General features: G+C 40.9%; 1 protein-coding gene across 9 annotated transcripts in view; it reads right to left on the bottom strand.

The window, feature by feature from the left end:
- The window catches only part of ANKS6 (ankyrin repeat and sterile alpha motif domain containing 6), an 80,870-nt gene that overhangs the window by 46,106 nt on the left and 16,034 nt on the right, over positions 1 to 18,730 (bottom strand). For all 9 annotated transcript variants that reach the window (XR_010598496.1, XR_010598497.1, XR_010598498.1 and 6 more), the window contains exons 5-11: positions 17,931 to 18,037; positions 14,619 to 14,767; positions 10,120 to 10,330; positions 8,908 to 8,954; positions 7,355 to 7,558; positions 5,428 to 5,593; positions 943 to 1,115 (exon numbers count right to left, since the gene is read on the bottom strand). Coding sequence is in view for 6 of the 9 variants with exons in the window: in XM_042841645.2 (XP_042697579.2) it covers positions 943 to 1,115; positions 5,428 to 5,593; positions 7,355 to 7,558; positions 8,908 to 8,954; positions 10,120 to 10,330; positions 14,619 to 14,767; positions 17,931 to 18,037 (1,057 nt within the window). In the remaining 3 variants the exon portion in view is untranslated. The remainder of the gene's footprint in view (positions 1 to 942; positions 1,116 to 5,427; positions 5,594 to 7,354; positions 7,559 to 8,907; positions 8,955 to 10,119; positions 10,331 to 14,618; positions 14,768 to 17,930; positions 18,038 to 18,730) is intronic.

Genomic DNA, 18,730 nt, shown 5'->3' with positions numbered 1-18,730 from the left:
TCATGAAGCTAAAGCTTAAAATTATATCACTCTGCTTCCCTAGAAAAATGTTTGGGTTATCTCTTGCTTATTACACCAGCTTTTTTCTCTGGCTTCAGTTCAGGAGAGCACTCACACATGTTTTTAAGTCCCACTGGCTTCAAAATTAAAGTTACGCATATGCTTAAGTATTTTGCCAAATTGGAGCCTCAATTCTTGGAAAGGGCATATTAATTAATTAATTGAGATATATACTATCTCCTAGAACTGGAAGGGACCTTGAAAAGTCATTGAGTCCAGCCCCCTGCCTTCACTAGCAGGACCAACTACTGATTTTGCTGGGTAGCCCCCTCAAGGATTAAACTCACAACCCTGGGTTTAGCAGGCCAATGCTCAAACCACTGAGCTATCCCTCCTCCCCATATACTTCACTGCAGCTGCATATCCCATCTTGTGTTACTGTCTTTGTTACAGAGAAAGGATGCCAACATTGCTATTTATTTATTTTTAAATTTCCAGGAAAATGCTGCCTCCTAACCCCCTTTCGTGCATATTCAAGTCTGATTGTGAAAACTTTAAAACTTCGTTCCAAAGAATTAGTTGCTCAGCAGAGTCAGATTCAGGTGGCTTTGCATGCTAAGCAGGCACATGTCAGGCTGACGGTTATTTTCAGGAAATGTATTAAAGTCTGGGCTGTGATTACATTTATTTAAAATGAACCAAGCAGAAAATAAATAAAAACTTCCCTTTATTTTTGCCTGCCTTTGCACAGATTTGTTACTAAGGGAAAGTTTGGTGGAACTGACATGTTTCTACCAGCGTGTCGGACATTCACACATTTTAGTCCATTATATGTTGTGTAATTGTGTTTCCTACCACACATGACTAAGGCATGTTTCATTCACTGCTTTGTTAAGTGTTAGCTATTTTAGCAACAGGAAAGCTTAAAACTCATATATATACCTTTGCAATATGTCCATTGCCAGCTATCTGAGTGTACTGCTGCAGTTCAGGAAGCGTGGATGAAGCAGCTGTGTGGATTGAGCTATATTGCTGGCTGGGTTTCTGTTCAGGTAAGCCTGCTGCTTTTTTCCTTTGAGCAGCAATTTGAGACAAAACACTATCTGCACTGCCACCTGAGGAGGAACCATAAATTAAAAAAAAAAAAAAAAAAAAGTTAGGTCCAAACAAGCAACATATTAAATAAATTGATATCATTTAAAAAAAATAGATTAGACCCTAGCCCAACTCCTCTGCCACCCTACACCCTCCAAAAAACCTCAGTGCATGGACAAAAATCTCTCCACAGCAGTGCTGGTAGTCCTTGTAGGAGTTACTGTTTCTTCAGGGGGAAGAGTTAGGCTCCCAGGAAGACCTCATGTCTTTCTTGGATTGGCCTGTGGGGGGCAGGAAAGTAGAAGCAAACAAGCAAGAATGGGAAAATCCACTAAATCCCTGGTCTCAGTGCAAGAATTTCCCACCGTTGCCGGGGAGTGGGAAAGAGAGTTGCAGATACTTTGAAGGCAGCATAGACTTGATAAATGAGTACAGATGTTCCTAAATTCTAATCTTGGCTCTGCTACTGATTCACTGAGTGGCCTTGGGCAATTAACACTTCAACCTTCTGTCTCAGTTTCCCCATTTGTAAAATGAGGACAATAATACTTACCCACCACCCCATTTATCTATTAATCTCTGTACAGTGCTTTGAATGCATGAAGCACAATATAAATGGTAAGCATTATTATCTGAAACTGTTCACCTGTCCACTTATTAATCTACTGGTCCCCAAATCCTGCAGTAGCCCTTAGCGTATCAGGTGTAGCAGAAGCAAAACATATGGGGAGGCAGCCACCACCTTTGGGAAGTATCAAGACAGTGGCAGTAGCCTGTTTTGCCACAGTGCAAGTGAACAGACACCAGGAGAGGGAAAATACTTGAAAGGCTGACAAATGAGGGGAAAGCTAAAGCCAGCAAAGACTATCTAAAGCGTTGGAGACAGAAGGCTGAGGGCTGCTCTCCAGGCTTCCAAGAAAGTGGCAAAGAAAAGACTAAAAGGCTGGATGTCGGGGGTCAGCCTATGTGTATCCTTCCATTACTCTTTGTCTCCAGGTTTCGCTAGCTGTTTTGTAATTCCAGCAGGACAGGAGAAGAGGGGGATGCCTGACCAATGAAATTTAACATTTTTCAATTATTTTTATCCAAACTCAAACTTTTTTCTAATTATACATTTCACTGAACTCTAAAGGACAACAGGATCCAGGTACTAATTCCAGGTTTATGTACTGCTAACAGAGATGGGTTTGCCCTCTGGACAAAGGGTGTCAAGCATTATAACCATCTTTGAAAATGCTGCCTGGGTTGAGAAGAGCAAGGCTGAAGTGTTTAGTGACACACTAATAGTCATGCTGGTCTTACTATTACTTGTAGTGCCAAAAGGTCCCAGTCAGAACTGGGGCATACTGGGGTTGTGTTTCTCTCTCTGGTGTCAGGTGTGTGCCTGCTGCCTCATTTCCCCCACTGGAGACTATCTTCCTGGATTAATAAGATGATCTGGTTCTCTGGCCCAACAGTCAAAGTAAAAATTCTCTCCTTCCAGGGTAAATAAGTCCAAACACACAAAAATAGGTGTTTCAGGCTTCAGCAGTCCTTTCCCCCTTGCCAGCTATGTAGTCCTTCACCCTTTGACACAGGGGACCTCCTTCTCCCCTTCTATCAAGAGCTGACAATAATCTCCATTGCAGGGATCAGTCAGACTTTGCAGTACTTCAGGCTTAACAGTCCTTTTTCTCCTCAATGCAGGAGCTTGCACATGACCTTTCTAGGAGGTGTCTTGTGCCCTCCATTTACTACAGGCCCCTACACCATGAGCAGCAATCTGCTCCAAACCCAAGACTGCCGTTCTCCATTATCGTCCTGTCCCTTACAATGCCTGTCTCTGGCCAGTTCTTGCTCAGGTCTCTTCAGCCAAGCCTCTCACAGGTTTTGTTTCTGTCTCCTTCACAGGGAATTGTGTCAGCCTTGATATATACACCAGATCCTGGAGAGTTTCCCTAATCAGCTGCTACTCTTCTTGAATCTCTCCCCCTACTGACAGCATGAAGCTCTTGATAGGATGCTTCTTCCTTCCCAGGGGCTTGCTCACTTTCAGTTAATGCTCCCTGGACTTGAAGTCCCATGATTCAGCACGAAATTAGGCACTGGTGAGAGATGGGCCTAAATTCTCCTTAAAGGACCAGCTTTCCCTGTAACAGGGTCTTACCGTGTGAGGGGCCCTATGAAGACATAGGGTGAAATTCTGGATCTATGAAAATTAGTGACAAAATGTTCACTGGTTTTAACAGAACCAGAATTGAACCTGAAGAATTTCTTAATATGAAAAGATACAAATGAAGTGAGGAGAAAAGAGATGCATGTAAGCAAAATGATTGAGATGATGACAGAAACACATTTTTAGTTGCAAGTATTTCCTCAAATCCTACTGAGGGGCATTGCCTGCAGACAGGAAAATCACTCAGATGTTTCTGATGAACCCACCAGGTCGCTGGGCTTCTGAAACACATCCATGTTGTTTCTAACACTCTGCTGCTCCTGGTCTTCTCTTCCCCAAGGTGGGAGACCTTTTATAGGCCAGCCCCTTGGGGATCCTGTTGGTGGCCTCCAGGTAGGTATATGGGGGCCACGTTTGTGAGGCGATGCATCCTATTAAATCAACTGAACAGAGATCTACTGGAGTAGGGCTGCTAGACTTCCATCCATATATTAGTTTTCTGGCTCAGCAGATTGGGTGGGAAGAGGTACAGCATAGGGAGAAGCCCATCTAATTCTCAGGTTATAATAAAATATGGGGAGTAGATGCTGCTGTCAGAAGAATTTGGGCAGTGGCAGTAACATTGCAGAGTTACAGAGGGTATCTTTCTTCCCATGGTTGGGGGTTTACACTGTAAACTCTTTGGGGCAGTGACCATCTTTTAATTTGTGTGCACTACCTAGCTTAATGGGGTCCCCAATCCTGATTGGGGCCTCTAGGTAGTACCCTAGTACAAATAATAAAATATATTTGGTAGATGAGGAGAAAACTCTAAAACAGTCCCAAAATCTCAAGTGACCATCTGTTGTTGAACGCAAAAATCATAGCATCCCCCTAGTAAGGCTAGACTTTATCTGAACCAGCAACAGTTCATGAGGACCTGGGGTGGCTAATGCTTGATGCAATGGAGAAGGATTATTCAGCTCTTTTCCACCATGAGCTGAAGTGGTTTCTCATCTATGTGTAGAATGAAAGGGGTGTTTCTATCCACCCTGGATCTGAAATCCCTAGCAATTCCCTCTTGGTGAAAAACACCTTTTACATTCAAGATGAAAATACATGGAAAAAAAACCCAGTCTACAGCTGCAATAATATAACCCCATTGAACTGGGGAGGAAAATAGCAGACAAAAGGAGTATTAATTTTATGGATTTCAAGAGGAGAAAGCAGTATTGCGATCATCCAGTCTGACCTCTTGCATAACAGTGGCCAAAGAATTTCACCTAGTGATACTTGCTAGTTAATGTAGCTCTTTTTGAGATAATCAGTAAAGAATCCTCAGGTGGCTCCAGACAGGTTCATGCCCTTGGGAGGACTGACAGGTGCCAGTAACCTCTGTTCTGTGTCAAAATATTACAAATATATTTCTTTATATTTAGAAAATGGGTTTAATCTTTAGATCCTTTCCAGTGATGTGTATCAAATACATTTCTCAGTGATATGATCTTTTGTTCTGTGTTTTGGGAACCTGTCCCATGTTAAACTGCTACAACAGGTTTTGAAGTCAAAATCTTTTCTGGCATGTTAAAATTACCACAATTGCTTTATGAAATATGTATGTTCCTCCATAGACTTAACCCATACTTACACAATAAATATTCTTCAATTTCAATTACATTATCCAATGTTATGCGATCATGCTATGAAAGTCTCTACCATAATATATACGAAAATGGGATAAAGCAGACATGTATTTTTAACAGGTTTTATGCCTGGAATGTCTTCTTTTGGATAGGCATGGCATGAATGCTGGTGATTTGATTTTTGTTTCTTTTAATTAAAAAAAATTCAACCAGAAAGAAGTGATACGTGAAAAAAAGACTAACATTCATGAAAGAAATATTAAGGTAGAAACACGTCCTTTAGGACAGCATACCCACTCCTGCAATCTAAGCTGTATGGATGTACCCCAATTAAAGTCACTGAGGTTCCTCAGATGCAGGGTCAGCTTCTGTGGTTCCAAATGCATGACTGGGCTCTTAGTCCCCTACTGTGACTGTCTGTGGTTCCTGTTCCAACAAAGTTAATGGCAGTTTTGCAAGCACTTGTGTAATTTCTACCTTACCTGTAAATTTAGATTACCTAGCTGAATCTGTCTTAATGATTTTTATATATGAAATTTAAAAAAATATATCCACCTGATCTATTATGGAGTTCTCCACCATGTCTGTTAATTCCAGCGATGTTGTTGGATCCACCAGAAGAGTGTGGCGAGTGGTTGAAGTTGCTTGAATTTGAGGGAGAAGCAGGTCTTCTTGCAAAGGTTGGCAATTTGACCGGTCTAGTACCTTTGGTAACAGATGTCTAAAAGAGCAAGAAATATATACACCTTTTTTCATTTCTTTCTTGAAGAAATGGCAGATAAAGCTTTAAACACAATTTTACTTACCATAAAGGATAGACTTTCTCTGAGGATCAAAATAGATATCAGAAATGAATATGATTATTTTCTTGAACATTACAAAATCCTAATTCAACAAGGAATAAAGTAATAATATAAAATAGTCCTCTTCCTCTGATTTTTGAATAAAAATGTCATCAGTATAACATGAGCAATACAAAGGCTCACAATCGGTACATAAAATCACATGTAAAATTTATCTAATACGAAGTCCTGCTCTAGTTTCCCCCATCTTATAAAAACATGCTTGGGCTCACTACCTGCTTCTCTACCATCCCCTTGCCCCTCCATACTAACTAAACTACAACTACTGCTCTCTTCCGACTCCATTCTCAACCCTCTTTAATCCCACTTCAACCTTTTTTCATTCCACAGCAAGTGTTCTCACTAAAGGCTCTAATGATTTTCTGGCCAAATCCTAAAGCCTCTGGTTTTCACCCAGGTGGCCCGGGTTCAATTCCCAGTGTGGAAAGAGTGTAGAGCTTTTCGGGGGAGGGATAGCTCAGTGGTTTGAGCATTGGCCTGCTAAACCCAGGGATGTGAGTTCAATCCTTGAGGGGGCTACTTAGGGATCTAGGGCAAAATCAGTACTTGTTCCTGCTAGTGAAGGCAGGGGGCTGGTCTCAATGACCTTTCCAGTTCTAGGAAATAGGATATCTCCATTAATTTATTCATTTTATTTTAACTCCATCCACATCCTCCTTGAACTCTTTTACATCAACATCCACTCCTTGAAATTCCATCTTCCAGTGGCTTTTGCAGTTATGTCCTCTTATGGTGGTTCTCCTACCTGTCTGATTGCTTCTTCATCAGTCTCTGGTTTGGTGGGTCCTTCTCCACTCCTCTAGCCCTTGAGTGAATGCCTCCCCGACTCCATACTTGGCCCTTTTCTGCTTTGCTCCCTCCACACATTATCCACTCATGCTGCAGTCATCTTTATGATGTCTGACTTACAGGTAACTGATTTGTTTTCTTTCAGTTCAGTTGTTCCCCCCCCCCCCTTTCCTTCTTGAACTCACTTCCAACTCAAAGTACCCCTGCTCCCCCCAGGAGGCTTACTTTGAGGACTAAACCATCTCACTTAGAATCTATGATCACCTCAGCAATTTGTGACAAACTCATCATAGAATATCAGGATTGGAAGGGACCTCAGGAAGTCTTGTAGTCCAACCCCCTGCTCAAAGCAAGACCAATCCCCAGACAGATTTTTGCCCCCGATCCCTAAATGGCCCCCTCAAGGATTGAACTCACAACCCTGGGTTTAGCAGGCCAATGCTCAAACCACTGAGCTATCCCTCCCGCGTTGGTAGAGATGCTGGGGAATGAACCCAGGGCCTCATACATCTTAGTGCTGGAGCTTATTGTATTCAAGGAAAAATGTGGCATGCAAGCTCTTACTCTACTTATGCTTCTCTTCTTAGGGAAGTATATTCTTCCAGAGTAGCTGAGTTTACAGGGACAAACCATTCTAAAGATATGGAAATTTAAAAAAAACTTGCAATGGAAAATACATGATTCTACAAGTTCTTCTCACAGCTACATGTTGTAAGAATCCAAGAGGACCATCAGTCTGAGGGACAGCTATCAAACTACTGTGTCTTATCAACCAAAATTTCCTGGAGGTAACAATATGCAATATTTTGTTGTACAATGCATTCACTTACTATGTCAGAGTTTGCACTGCTGTTAAAATCATGTTTGATCCCACGCTGTGGCAAGGCAGTCCTCATCTGTTCAGTCTTGCCATCTTTGTTCATTCGTGTTCGGTCAGAATTCCACAGCTCAAAACTTGAAGGAGGTAAGAAAGGAGGAATAACTGCTTTCAGTTTATCACTAGGTAGCCTAGTAAATGGAGCACCACTTCTTAACTGAGAAGAAAAAGAAATTACCTCTTTTTAGAAAGATTTATTTGACTCTAATTATATGCATTTAAAATAGGAAATGAAGCTATGTAGAGAATGGAAGACTTTTAATATACACTGTCAGAATAAAAGGATGGTGGGGGAGTAAGGGTATTTTAAACAGGCAAAAGAACAATTTAATCAAGACATAAACATATTTGAAGATATACAATACAGAATAACAAACAGAAGCAATGCAAATGACCATTAAAGCTGTGATCATAAACCCTGTGTATGTAATATACTGAACTTGGCTCCCTTAAATGGTGCAAGTTGCCCTGTTAAGTATAAATCTATTTCATTCCTTCCTTTGGACCTACTCCTGGCTCCCAGTGAAGTCAACAGGAGTGTTAATTAGTCACTTCCAAATGATAAACAGGAGGAATGACAAAATAAAAACTCTGTAGGTTCCCAGATGAGACCCTGGGAAAGAATGAACAATTTCTTACTCTGTCCCTTTGGGTTCTCCTGGAAAAGAATAAGAAGAAAAACTGAAGTTCTTTTCTACCCCAGTTCCCTCAGTCAACAACACATTGTCCCTCATATCAAATAAATGATTCTCTAAGATCTAATGAAATCAACATGGGTATTTTGACCTTTTACAATTGCCAAGAGGAGGTTATCAACTGAAGATAATGCAGTCTCTAGATTATAACAGAATCTGAAACTGGAGTATAACAAAGGAGAGGAGGAATCTATATTATACCTTCTTTGTAACTTTCTCCAAAAAGTGAAGGTTTTGAGATAGGTTAAAAATTGCTGAAAATGCACAATGGCTTGTTCATCGTGAATTTTACTATAGCTTACCTTTTTATCTAACAGAACATATTCATTCAGGTAAATGGTTGTGAAATAAGTCTGAGTTACATCCCCTACATTTCTTTGCCAAGACATCTCTCTTACTACATTCAAATTCTTCCTTAAAACACAATACTTCATGTGGCTTTTCAGCAATAAACCAACTAACCAAGTGATCTCTTTTTAAGTCATTATTGACCATAAGAAGTCCATCCATCAATCAATGGATGGTACTTGCTATAAAAGTCAATATTTACCAAGAGTTACCAATCCATACCACCTGCAATATTGCAGTTATTTCCTGTTCTCACTAAAGAGAAAAAATACAGCAGTTTGGATACAACTGTCGGGTGATCATCAGCAAATGCTATTTCTTTTACTAATGGGGACACTGTATCATTTGTATGATAATATGAGTGAACTGTGCTGCCTGTCTAATTTGGATTGTAAATATGATTGAGTGGGAGTTGCATGACGTTCTATTCAGTGTTAAGCACATTGACAGCACTGTAACATACCATTGTTGTCAATAATTCATCATCCTTTCCTGCTCTTGTGCATACACCTGAAAAACACATAAAGGATATTTAAAAACTCCAAATGCTTATTCCCAAGGATAACTTTGACAAATGTATTGTATGCCACAACAGTTTCACCCAGTAAATACAATGGCATAAATTTATCCCTCATGCAACTTCATTGACTTCCCTGGCAACGTACCCAAGATGAATTTGGGCCACTGCTGTTTTAATATTTTACATTATAAACTGCAGGGTTCAAACCCACTAACCCCCCTTTTTTGTTCTATGACTAACAGGGATGTTAACAGGCCAATTCACCTTGAATATTCCCTTAGAATATGTGCTAACTACTTATGCTAAACCCAATGGCTCTCAACCTTTACAGATGACTGTACCCCTTTCAGGAGTCTGATTTGCCTTGCGTACCACCCCCAGGTTTCACCTCACTTAAAAACCAGTTGCTTACAAAATCAGACATAAAAATACAAAAGTGTCATAGCACACTATTACTGAAAAATTGCCGACTTTCTCATTTTTACCATATAATTATAAAATAAATCAATTGTAATATTAATATTGTACTGACATTTCAGTGTATAGTATATAGAGTATATTGTCTGTGTGAAATGTTAGTCTGTACTGACTTTGCTAGTGCTTTTTACATAGCCTGTTGTAAAACTAGGCAAATATCTAGATGAGTTGATGTACCCCTGGGAAGACCTCTGCGTGCCTCCAGAGGTACATGTACCCCTGGCTGAGAACCGCTGTGCTAAATTATCTGTTCGATCTTGTAGTTAGTTGTGACACTCTTAGTACCTTTCCCAGACCTGAAGAAAAGCTCTGTGTAGCTCAAAAGCTTGTCTCTCTCACCAACAGAAGTTGGTCCAATAAAAAATATTACTCACCCACCTTCTTTCTCTAATATGAATCTACTGCCCATTTCAAGGGTATTTTCTAGCACACAATAATGACATACATGATATTAAGCAGCTTCCTTCCTGGGTGATGCTAATTATTGTTCAGCAGCAATCACTAACCAAAAACAGTAGAAGTCTGATAAAATAACTCTCTGTGCAGTCTCTTTCCATATACTGCATACTTATTACATGTTTTCATCTGTAGCAAATGCATTACATTAAATATGGTACCATGTAAACTACCAGATGATAAAACACTTCCCATATATCATATAAGCAGTTCTGACTTTACCACTAGTTTTGATATTTGTGGTCCAAGCTGTTGCAGCATCACAGTTTCCAGAGTTGTTCACATCAGGCTGTGAAGTGGCTTTTATTGTGGAATTCAGAGATGACTCGGGCTCATCAGTAAAAGGCACAGACTGACTGGTGGAAAATCCATGACGCAATGTTTGGGTCAACTTCAGCTTACGGAATCTATTGGACATCCTGTTCCACCATGACTAGGGGGATGAGAAGACAGGACAACTTTGTTCTAACATATAAGTAAAAGAAAAGTTACATTAATTCAGTTCGCACAAAGCTATAATTCTGGCAAGGAGTTTTAGTGATATACTAGAAGAGTTGACATTAGAGCAGTTTACCAGTGTCACCCGATACCCTAGACCAGGGGTTCCCCTGGGGGTACGCAAGACATCACTGGGGGGTACACAGGAGAAATTGTGTAATGCTGGATTTTATCTATTAATTATTTTATTTATTACATTTTCATAATAGATTACTCATATGAAGCTTTAAAACTCCATGGGAATTTGTTATATAAAATATGGTAGTTAATCTACTTCAGGATGTACCAATGAGAGCACAGATACACAGAGACGCTGACGTACAGAGCCTTCACCTCTAATCACTGCATAGTGTGGGTTCAGTTGCTCAGCAACTGTCCAGTCTGAGCTCAGAACTTAGTCAGGGGGTTTGTTTTTGGTTGTATACATAGCACTATAACTATATCTGTATGTAACAGTGAAATATGGATAGATGGCTAAAGACATGTGGTGTTAAGAAGAACACACAAAGTATCAGTGATGAGGGTTACATGGGCAGCTGGTAGATATGGAAGGAGTTACACAATAAGAAAAGTTTGGGAAGCTCTGCCCTGGACTGAATTGCAGCTATATGTACGGATACAGGTAGATATAGATAATACAGATGTATAAAAAATTACAGGTTTGTCTGTGTTAACATGAACATTTGATTTAAAGTATTTTTAAAATTAATAAAAAGTAAAACTAATTAACATATTATAAAATATAAGGTATATAAAGCTACACTGAAGTAGAATACATCTAAATGAATTAATGAATGAATGAATTTTCAAGCTCCATTTTAAAATCTATACCTGTCTCTCCCCACATTTTTTCTATCACAGGAAATTCATTGTCAAATTGTGAATTTGAAGGGATGAGATTTACCTCTTGTCAATTTTTGCACCTAGTAAATAGTTTTCCATATTTTTTTCCCCACTATAGTCAAGTTGTCTGTGAAAACAAAGCATATGCATTTACTCAGGTACTTTGGCTGGGAAGTTTTAAAACTACAGTGCTAAGTATTTAATCTTCCAATCAACTCACAACTTCATACTCTAATGTCATGCTCTCCAGTATCAAGATCTAGCATATCTTACTGTCATAACATCAATATGTGTGTAAAGTTATTCTATTTTAACAATACACAGATCGCTGTTAAGGTTTTGCATTAGAGCACAAGGTTGATGAAACTGGGATGCGTATTACCTATTTTTAAAAAATTCTTTGTACTTCTTGAGCAAAGGAACTTATTATGGTAGACAGGGCCATCCCTAAGGGGGTGCGGGACCGGGGGTGGAAGTCACGGATTCGTCTCTTCGGGGACTGACCTCACCGGCCAATCGCACCGGACCACAGGGCCTCCCAAAGCGCAGGGCTCGGAGCAGTCGCCCCGATTTGCCCTACCCAAGGGACGGCTCTGATTGTATTTTAATACTTTTTCTACCAACATCCATATGCTTTTATTGGTGCTTGCAAAAGGATTGAAAGGACTGGAGCTTCAAGGCAAACCCTACAGAGTTTTTTGTAGTAAGCTGGGGACCTGATGAACAGGATACGACAGTTCAGAGACACTAGGAGAAGCGGTGACGCCTAGATTTCTCTGACTACTGTGGATCCTGCAGATCTGGGCAGTTTTAGCCTGGTCACTGTTACAAGGACAACGAGAGGAGGTACTGGGTCACAGTACATCACTTGATGGTAAGTGAATAATTTTATTTTCATAAGGTACATTACACAGCAACATAATGAGCAATATTGTGCAGTTATTAACATCTTCCAAAGGCCTTGCCTACATGGGATAACTGAACAATTGGGAATTAAATTGGTGGGATGGCTCCTCTGTGAGTATCTACAGTATACCATGTACATATTAGCCAGGCTGTTTCAGGTACAGCTTTGTCTCACATCAACACTATCACTATACTACACCAGTGCAGTCCATCTGCCCTCTGTCTACCTTCTCTGCAGTTCCAGTACAGCTACCTGAAGTTCTCAAAACTCAGAAGAGAAGTCAAACTCCCATAATTCTCTAGGGGTAAATCCCGTTAATCCCTTGGTGCCAGCACTGTTTCCTGTCCTTTTCCTCAAAAATGGAAGCCAGGATGAAAGCTCTGATCTCGTTCCTTGCTCAGCAAGGTCCCTGAAAGTGAGTGGCAAGATGGCAGTGGTGGTTGTTCTGAGAGTAACTCTGGGAAGAAAGAGCCAAGACCAGCAATTCAGAGCATTCATATACCAACAGGTAAGCAGTGGTGGTTGGGGTATGAGTAGATGGCCTTATACGCTATTCGCAGATCTTCTGTAGATGGCATGCCACTTGTGGGTTTGGCGCACAACCACAGGCTGGCGGGGCAGAATTGTTCTTGAAACCTGGGCTAAACTGCAGCGGCTATGTAACTTCAGGATAAAGTGTCTGCTCTGTAGTGCAGTACTACAGTACCAGATCACAAGTATGAGAGCTCCCCTTATTCTGCAAAAAAATGGGAATTGCTCTGTGAAAGACAGCTGTTCTGGATAATTATCAATCAGCTGAGTCTCATTTGGGGAATGAAATATTCAATCAGTGCCGTTGTGGTGAAGTCTGCAGGGCAATAGTGCATTACAGCAGCATGTGATCCAGACGGCCAATGCACCAGATCCTGAGGTAGTTAAATAATTGTGCTTCCCAAATTTTGCAGGAGCCATTTGATGGAATCCATATTTTACCAGCCTACAAAACTTAGCCTTCGTCAATACATTTTACAATAGAAAGCTGCATATCTGATACAGAAGGTCCTTCACCCTGAGGTTCCTCCTTTTACCAACCCAGCTTAGCTGCCTCCTCTGCAAGCATATTGGGATCCTGGGTCCCACTCAAAGAGCTCCTAGTTATACTCTTCATCTTCGAGAGTCTACTCTGATCCCTGCATGGAATGCAAACATGAGTGCACAGACTCCATTATATAATAGAGCTGAGATCTCCGTTCTTGATAGAGCTGCAGCTACCGCCTGCTTTCATCCTCTCCTTGCCCCCTCAGAGCCTAGCAGGGAGCCTGGAGGGAACAAAGAGAGGGAGGAGCTAGAAGCTGACGGTCTGTAAGGAATGCAGCGTTCAGCCCTATCCTGCATGCTGCTGGAGGAGTGGAGCTGGTATCAATATTCCTCCTACAGCACCTTCAGCTGTCTGGCACATGGACAACTTGCCTCTAAAACTAACTTTAGTGCTGTAGTGCCAGCCCAGCTCCCCTAACAGCTTCCCCAGCCGGTGACTCACCTGCAGTTCCAGGCAGAGGGAATACAGCACTACCTGGGAGGATAGAAATCACAACTCTAACCCCTGGGACTGTTATGGGGGGACAGTATGGTGGGGCTGTCTGAATGGTCCCATCACCTTACCCTTGATGCAGCAGGTGAGACCACAGAAAGAGGATGAAATGTAGATCTGACACCACTCTCAGAGATGAACTCTGCTAATGTCCCCTTTTTTTCAGGGTAGGGACTCCTTTCCTCACATGAGCCCTGAGCTTTGGAGCCAAATAGCTGGCCCAGCACTGACACTTAGAGCAGTTCTCTCTATTGCAGAGCATGGAGCAGTGCTCTGGTGCTCCCTACTCTTACACCTCTGCCCTGTCCCAGCCTCCTCCTCTGGCAGAGAGGGGATGGGCAGAGCTGGAACTGCAAACTCTGCAGTGAAGCGAACTGATTTTACTGTCAACATAAGAGCAGCCCACATCCCCCTCTTCCGCTCACAATACTAATTAAACCTCATATCCCATTCACTTTGAATGCTGTAGAAAAATTCTAACTTGGCTGTAGATGTAACCTAACCAATTTTAGGCCAATACAACTTTTTTCAGAATGAGAACTAAAATCAGGATTAAAATGGAAACTCAGTTATAACCTTAACTACACAGTGACTTTTCCCACTCTGGAATAAGTTTCTTTGTAAGGGTGCTTATATCAACTGTCCTCTAAAATTAAAGAAACAGTTCCACCCCATCTCCTTACCACCACTCAAGCAGCCAAAAAGTCTACCACAATCCACATCTTAGAAAATCAGAAAGGACTAATGCATACTTGGCTTGCAGAAAGCAAATATGTTAGTTATGTCCTAGGTCTAAAACACTTCCGTGTGGTGACTTTCCACACTTCATACCTTAGAGTAAGTTGTATATTTGTTATTTATGCAGAAATCATCAAAGAGAGAGTACATATGAAATTTGTTTACCTTTAATCCTCCCTTGTCATCTGGCAACATCAGGGTATTTAAAGATTGCCTACTTCTAGAACAGGGCAAAGACGATTTGTTGTTCTGCTTACCCTTGTCTTTGTCTACTTGCATGCAGGCTGATGCTAGTTGACGTACAAGTTCTGTGTCTGGAGAAAACAAAATTAGTTTTTGTTTTGTTTTGTTTTGTTTTACTTGTAAATGTCCCTTCATCTCAAATATATATCCAGGATTGATGTGCTGAAGCTTCTCCTATGCATCCTATGGGAGTGTAAGGCAACAGCACCAGACACATATGTCTAAAGTTCTGGTGCCAAGGGCTCCCTGTTTTCCCCTCCCTCTCTATTCTTCTCCAGGTGAAACTTCCATAACATTCAGATACAAAGGTGGATTGACCACAAATATTGAATGGTGGCCCTGCGCTCAGTGAGCTGCTGACTTACACAGTGGTACTTATACCACCAAATCTACAGAAGCACTATCAGTGTTTGATTCACTAGAACAAGACTAAAGAGTATTGAACAGCAAGAAGAGCTCCGCTCAGTCAGAATCAAGAGCACTTTAATAAATGAACCTGACAGTTGCTTGATGGGGGGTAAGAAAAACATCGAGAAGCTACTTTTTCTCACCTGAGACAGAAGAAGAGAGCAGAGAGAAAGGATATTCTTTTCTCTTTCCTTGAGCATAGGCTGGAGATAGGAAGTTTGAAGACAAATTCCAGAGGGAAGAGCAATGCTCAGATTAAACAACAAAGAGACTGAAAAGAAGTGGAAGAAAGAAAGGAAGGAAAAAACAGAAAAAAGAGGGAGAGGACAGAAAGAATGGATATAAGGGTGAAGATGGGAAGGCAAAATGAGGGAAAGAAAGAGAGACTCCTGAAGAGAAAAAATGCTGAAGAGTGAGACAGAATCAAAAAAAGTATCTGGGAGACAAAAAAAAAATGACAATAATGAATCTAGAGAAAAAATAAATTGCACATTTTAAAAGCCATTAAACACTGTGTAAAAATTAATCTATGGGAAACAAGATAGTGAAAATGATGGAGAATACACCAAGACACAAAGCAGAAAAAAACAAAGTGGAGTGAATGAAAGAGGAAAGACAGAGGAGAACAAACCACAAGCGAGATATACATTAGCAAAGTAATATTTTATACTGGCAATAAGTGTTCTAAAAACAAAGTGTGGGTCCTTGACAGCACTGAAGACAACAGGAGTTTTAATATTAACTTCACTGGGGTCAGGATTTCCCCCAAAGCTTTTAATGAAATACACAAGGGTTAGAGATGGGATTTGCAAAAGCGTCTAAGGATTTGTCTATGTTACTGTGTGGCCAGCTATTTCAAAGAGCCATATGTCAAAGCGCACTGTGGACCTTTTATGCACTGTAGCAGTGTCCATATGGGATGTTACTGCACAGCAAACTAGTGCACTGTACACTCACACTTTGGTTGCCGAGCAGTAATGTGTCACAAAGACAAGATCCAAGGGCATTAGGAACACCTAAGGGAGCTAGGACTTTCAATGGGACTGGTTTTGCTAACTTAGGTGCTTTTGAAGATCTCATCCCAGTTTATTTTACATGCTGCAGTGGAAGGGGAGCGAATGATCTAAGGGGAGATGGACTAGTGGAAGACTTGACAGTGGCTGGGAGGGATACTTGAGTGTCCAGAGTTAGTAAGCACAAGGATTGGAATAACATGACTTATTAGGGGGGGAAAGGACATTTTGTATTTGGAACTAAATATGTGTGTCTTTGCAGTGCTGATGCTGGAAAAAAGTTCATTAAAACTTTATTTCCAGCAGAACCAGAAGAAACTTCCAGAAGGAAAGAACTGGCCTACACAGTAGCCTGACTGAGTAGAAAACCGGAAACCTTCATCAGCTCTGCAAGTTGACATTCACCACAAGAAAAAACACTTCAGTAGATTTTTTTTTCCCTAAAATTTCCCACTATTGCTGCCCTGGGTGCAGCTCTACTAGTGAGAGCTCCAATCCAGAGAAGGTGCAGGTACTTGTCAGTGATTAAAGAACTGACAGCCTTCAGTCCCTTGTGTACACCAGAGCTCCCACAAGTGATGCTGCAATAGTGGGAAACTTTAGAGAACACAGCTGAAAAAGGAGTCTCTGTTGTGATGCCCTGAATTGAAAAGATCATGGAGTGGGAAGTGCTCTGCCAGCTGACTGGGATTTGTGAGCTTGAGTGTTTAACTGCCTGCAGATCACCTAGGCTTCTGCTGCAGTCCTCCTCTCTGCTCCCTGCCCACACTGTATCAAGGACCTGTCAAAGCAGTAGAATTTCTGAATTAGTTTTCTTTCTCTACATTTTTGCCTGTGACACTGCGACATGTCACAGGCAGATATGTACTGTCAATAACCCACAGTATAGCTTGGAACACTGTCCAATCAAGATGTCAGTACACCTCTAATGATTACCATTCAACACTAGATAGTCAACTGGTGATACCAGAACTAAGAACTATTTAGTGTTCAGTTTTTTTCACCTTCCTTGTTTTTTTGTTGTTTTTTTTAAAGAGGTCCTCTGCCTGTTCGTTCATTCTCTCTCTCGGATGGAGTGGAGGAAATACAGAGATAGCAAAGGTTAATTCCATCAGAAACAGCATTCTTTGGCTTCAGAAAAGCCAGTTCAGATACAGGTAAGAATAACAGAAAAGTGCCAAATAACGTAAGCTAAAGTGGTTTATTTGACAGCTTAATAGAAACACATTAAAAACATTTTACCAAAGCCTCATTTAAGGTGTTTTTCCTTTCTTTCTAGGATGTTTTTCAATAAAAAAATGTTGGACTCCTGAAATGTGACTTTTACTCGATCTTACAGAGCTAAAAAAGAGATTTGCCCAGGAGTTCACCACTTTCCAGATGATGGCACATTCTCTTTCCTTTCCCTTTACTGTTGGTTACTAAGCCATCTATGCAAATGGAAGCTTTCACTTTTATAATTATTCTATATTTTTGCTCTATATTTTTAGTGATGTCACAGGAGTGTCTTTGGGCCATCATAATTCAACATCACTGAAAAGACACTGGTGACACAAACACTGCATTTTGACACCACACTTGAAAAATCAGGCAGCAGGACAAGTTATAACCCATAAATTTCTATATACTTCTATCTGACCATTTAATCCAATAAGCATACTGTTTCTAGAAAATAATCTCTCTCTGTCACATGGAACTCATGGGAGATTGTTTTCTACAACTCAAATGTATTTTCTAAATTAGAAGGGATGTTTTCCTTGTTGCATGTGCTGTCATTGCAAGCATTTCCTTTGGGCTCTATGACATAACATACCTGGATCATTCAGTAGCATTATCAGGTCAAAGGCTGTGTATCCATTTTTTGCACGTAGATTGACATCAGCTCCTCGATTCAACAAATACTTAACAACTTCTTTATTTCTTTAAGGGAAAAAAAATTGGTCACATATGTGAAAGAGTGCTAATGTTCCATCTCTTCCCTCTTATGGCACGCTCTTTTTCCTGAATTAGAATTTGTCCAGATATTGTCTATAGACAACCTAGGTGGCTCTCAATTCTGTGGGACTGGCACCAGCAAGGAACCCTCTAACATAGAAAGTGAGGCGTCACTTCTGATGGGGGGAAACAGTGGAACCCTCACATCAAAATCTTTGCAACAAATTATAATGCTCCGGCTATCTGCAGAACCAGTTTGGTACTTAGCATCTCCAGCACTGAAGTCTCCAGATCTGCCATTCAATTCTTGGATCCATAGTCGCAATGTTTCTTCTTCTGCTGTTTCTTCATAAGAGAGTTCTGGTTCAATAACTGGGGCTCCCTGAGAACTTTCCTCCTCTTATTCTCCTTGGGGTGAAGAGTGGTTGATGGAACTAGAGACTGAGGCTTCTGAACCAGTGCTACTCTGCCCTGACAGGCTTCCACTTGGTACCAGCTTGGTACCCTGGGTCTCCAAGCCACTTACTGGAGATAGGACCTGCTAGAGAAACCTGAGGGTCCCAATACCAAAACTGAAGCTTCTTTTGAAGCTAGCACTGAGGAAAATCACATCAACAATACCACAAGTTTCAGCACCTAAGAGAGGCCTGGTGTTTCTCACCAGCATAGGACTTATTG

The sequence above is a fragment of the Chrysemys picta genome, chromosome 2, assembly GCF_011386835.1.
Source record: "Chrysemys picta bellii isolate R12L10 chromosome 2, ASM1138683v2, whole genome shotgun sequence".
NCBI classification, from domain to species: domain Eukaryota; kingdom Metazoa; phylum Chordata; order Testudines; family Emydidae; genus Chrysemys; species Chrysemys picta.
This window is presented reverse-complemented; position numbering and strand designations above follow the sequence as displayed.